Raw genomic sequence first — 4,160 nt, 5'->3', positions numbered from 1 at the left:
TATTTTAAGGTTTTTCTGTTTCAATCTATAATTTGGTAAATATTGAATCATACAATCCACAGATACAAAAGCTTTTTGGGGTCCTTAATAGTGTATAGTAGTATAAAGGGATCCTGAGAATAAATGTTTGAGAACTGCTTTATAGACCCTTATTAATACCATAGAACCTTGTACTGACAAATTTACCTCATTTCCTTTAGGATTTGGAATATACAATTGCAGTGGTTCTATTTGGACTTCAGCTTGAATTGAATGAAATACTTCATCGTTGTCTGATGACTCATTTCCTTTGTCCTTTAAAACAAAAAGGAAAACAAACATTTAAATTACTGTTAAAATATAGATGATAAGAATAGCTACTTCATCCAAATATACAATTTCAATGAGTAATTTCCAAATATTAAAAAGTGATTTAAACCAGTGGCTTCTATAATTTTTAGTTCTGGATCCCTTTCAGAATCTGAGGAATGGTCATATTTAGTAAGCTGTTATACCTCCAAAGTTTGGTCCTCCTGCTGCAATGGCGGATCTGAAATGTTGCGGTGTAAATATTTCTAATTGATCCCTAGGAGTTTGGGAAAGTTTCTATTTTCCCATTTGAACTGATTTTATCTCTTCAACTCAAAGAGAGTAATGGAAATGTTTTTTCTTTCCTTCTCGTGAGTTGATGTACCCACATATGTCTCTGACAAACTCTAATAGAATTTCAGGTATTTCAAAAGACATACGACTTGACTACAGTTCCAATAATTTTTTTCTTTTAATTTTCTTTTAAAGACCACTAACAAAGATATGAATGCCTATATAAGATCCTAGGATCAAGGTATTGGTAAATATTATTTACTGATTTTTCTTCCATTTTAGAATGGTTGCCTCCATTTATATTTAAAGCATTGCATGATAATAAGTACATGGCATGCTGGTAAATGCTGCGAGTCTTTCAAGGATGCGTAAGAGTCTCTTTCCTTTCCTGAGTACTTTCATGGATGACAGTGATATAATATTTCTTTTTAGGAGGTGGCAAATTAAACAAATATTCACAGTACTCTCAAGTAAGTAGGAAAGTGTAATAATGACTATAAAAATTCAAAGCCACAGATGAAAAACACAGAAGTCTTCTCCAAGGACATTTAGCCAATGTTCCATTCTTCTTTCTAAGGAGCTAAATTTCTCATAGTGCCTAAGGCACTTGACTGCTCACCAGAAGGCTGGCGGTTCAAAGCCACCAGCCACTCCTCGGAAGGAAGGTTGGGCAATCCTACTTCCGTAGTGATACTGCCTCGGAAACCCAAGGAGGGGTCGCTATGAGTTGGGGCAGACTCGACGGCAAACAACAACAACAAATTTGTCATAACCAATTGCATTCTGATATAGCCACATCCATATTATCGGTGTTACATGGCTTTTTTCTTCCTTTACATCACAAATGTAAGTGCCTTTAGCTCTAATTTGTTACTAGGGCTCATTTGAGAATAGTCATTAGCATTTTAAATGCCTTACCCTGGCGATCTCCTTTTGAAAAATCCGCCATTGAAAATCCTATGGACCACATTTCTACTCTGACATAGGTGGGGTCACCATGAGTCAGAGTCAACTCAAAGACAAATAGTTTACTATCAGACAAATATCAGCATTCATGACTCATGTCTCCTTTCTTATCTGGTTTGTTTTCTTTATATCTCCCTCCATTTCTGGGAGCTAGGCATCTATTTTTCCTTTTGGGCTTCTCTTGTTCAAGATGTACAGCGTATCTGGGAAATCGCATTTTCAATTGGCTTAATGGACACAAATAAAAAGACTCATTTCTAGACATTCAGACAAGGTTCATTTGTAATTACAGCATTAATTGTTATTAAGTCAATGGTTTTGGATACCAGTGCTTAAGTTAAGATCATCACAATGAGGTAAATGGACACTGCTAATAATTAGAAAACAACCATTCTCCTAAACTTTTCTACCTTATTATTTCACTTATAAAATCCACAAACCCTTCATTATCAGATTATATTTGCCAAATTAAATTCAACAGTCCAGTCAAATTGTATCTACTCATATTAGATGATTTTGAAAAACTGAAGTTTTATTGACTGTTCTTAAATAAGATAAAGAGGGTAACATATTACACCCTGTATCTCTACTGTCCAGAGATCAATTTGTAACTCTTTTCATGTTCTGAGCAATCATATCATTGATGAATTATGTGAAATGGGTGGCAAACTAGTGAGATAAGCCATAAATATGATATCCATATAAAGAATACTTTCAAAATTGCTTTTTCTTCTCATTTTTTAACCTTGATTTAAATACCCTGAAGTACAAAAAAATGAGTGAAATTCACTTAAATAGTACAGTTAAGTGAACTGTATAGGAAAGGCAAAGAAACGTAGAGATTTAAAGAATGAAACAAAAGTTTGTTTTTGTTTATATTTAACAAGTTATAGATGAAGTTTTGAATCATGAAGTAATATTTTTAGATCAAAAATATTAATTTTCAGTGTGAGCATAACATTGCTTTATTGGTTGGTAATAGGTAGAAAACAAATGATTAAAATTCTATCTAAATAGAGTGGATAATCTAAGCAATTACCTGAATTATTAAAATAATTTTTTTCTCTCAAATATAGTGACAATTATCTGCAACTTATTTGAATCACAAATTATTTAGGTAATCTTTTGTGAAACATAAGGAATATTTATTTCATTTGGTTTTAGAGAAGAAAACATGAATATAAATTAGCACATTTTCTCTGCACATTTGACTCCAAGAAATATCAGGAACTCTTACATTTGCTACTTGTCTCAATTCTTCATCATGCTGATTAAAGATATCCTCCCATTTACATTGGCGCCGCCTTCTGCGGGCTTCTAAATCTGAGAGTTCAAACTCTTCAGGTCTCCGTGATAACTTTCCCCGAAACCTCTTTGGTGATAGTCTTTTTGCCAGTGCTTGCCTTAGACTAGAAACCTTTGATTTTTTCTTCCGAGCCTGTTCTGGTTGAGAGTAAAACATGTTTGCTGACAAATTTTCCATCAAGGTTTGCAGTGGACCAAGTGGCTTTGAGTTATGTGAGCCTGGTGCTCGAAGCAAGTCTCTTGATAGTCCCTCTATCAGTGCTTGAACCGAACCAGCTACCTGAGGGGGCTCTAGTGCCCAGGCCTGTACCTGAGGTGACTCTCCAGTTTGCCCCTCAACAGGAATAAGCACCTGAGTATCTAAATGTAGTGGCAACAGCACATGGTGGTTCTGGGACAGCAGCGGCAAGAACACCTGGGCATGTATTCGTAATGACTCGGGTTCCTCTGCTTCGGTCTCTTCCTGCACAGGTTCAACAGCCTGTCCCTGTACCTCTGGATGTTCTGGTACTTGGTTCTGCTCCAGCTGCTGTTCGGGTACCTGGTGCTGCCCTCGCTGCTGTTCAGGGGCCTGACCCTGCCTTTGTTGTTGCTCAGGTACTTGATCTTGCCCCTGAAATTCCTCTGGTACCTGGTCCAGATCCTGTGGCTGTTCTGATACCCGGTCCTGGGCTTGAGCCTGCTGTTCTGTGAGTACCTGGGCCTGTCCTTGTATAGACCGAGGTGTCATAACCTGAGCCTGTAGTGGCATGAGCACCTGGGCTGTCCTCCTTAGTCGTGGAGGCGCCTTGACCTGCATCTGTAGAGGTTGAGATGCCTTAGCCTTAACCTGAGCCTGTAGTGGCATGAACACACGAGCTGCCCCATGTAGTCGCTGAGGTGCCTGGGCCTGCCCCTGTAGAGGCCTAGGTGCACTGTCCTGAGCCTGTAGTGGCATGAACACCCTGGCTGCTCCCTGTAGTTGCTGAAGTGCCTGGACCTGTGGCTCTACTCGATCAGGTAACCACCGTGGCTGAGAGGGTTCTCCATGGAGGACTCTAAGTGGTCTGCATCTGCTGCTGGTTGGCAGTCTCAGAAGCTCATGAGTACAGGAAGGTCCTCTAAAATCAAACATATAAATGACAACCGTACAATTAGAATTTTCAGTGTAATGAAGCCATTCAGGGGAAATGCTTTTATTTTAAAAGATGGCCATTTTCTGTAACCAAGATATTTTCAGTAAACATTTCTTGAATCTTTCCTGTAATGCCTGAAATATCCTTTGTATTATTGTTGTTGTTGTTGTTATGTGCCGTCAAGTTGGCCCC

The 4,160-nt window shown here is 38.3% G+C and overlaps 1 protein-coding gene across 1 annotated transcript in view; it reads right to left on the bottom strand.

The window, feature by feature from the left end:
- NRK (Nik related kinase) overlaps positions 1-4,160 on the bottom strand; it is a 243,831-nt gene that overhangs the window by 59,616 nt on the left and 180,055 nt on the right. Inside the window, exons 12-13 of the mRNA XM_007954223.2 lie at positions 2,786-3,953; positions 187-294 (exon numbers count right to left, since the gene is read on the bottom strand). Of these exons, the coding sequence (XP_007952414.1) occupies positions 187-294; positions 2,786-3,953 (1,276 nt within the window). The remainder of the gene's footprint in view (positions 1-186; positions 295-2,785; positions 3,954-4,160) is intronic.

This window comes from Orycteropus afer, unplaced genomic scaffold, assembly GCF_000298275.1.
Source record: "Orycteropus afer afer isolate SDZICR_OR568_19922 unplaced genomic scaffold, OryAfe1.0 scaffold00447, whole genome shotgun sequence".
In the NCBI taxonomy this organism is placed as follows: domain Eukaryota; kingdom Metazoa; phylum Chordata; class Mammalia; order Tubulidentata; family Orycteropodidae; genus Orycteropus; species Orycteropus afer.
The sequence above is the reverse complement of the archived record's forward strand: the minus strand, read 5'-3'. Positions and strand labels throughout refer to the sequence as shown.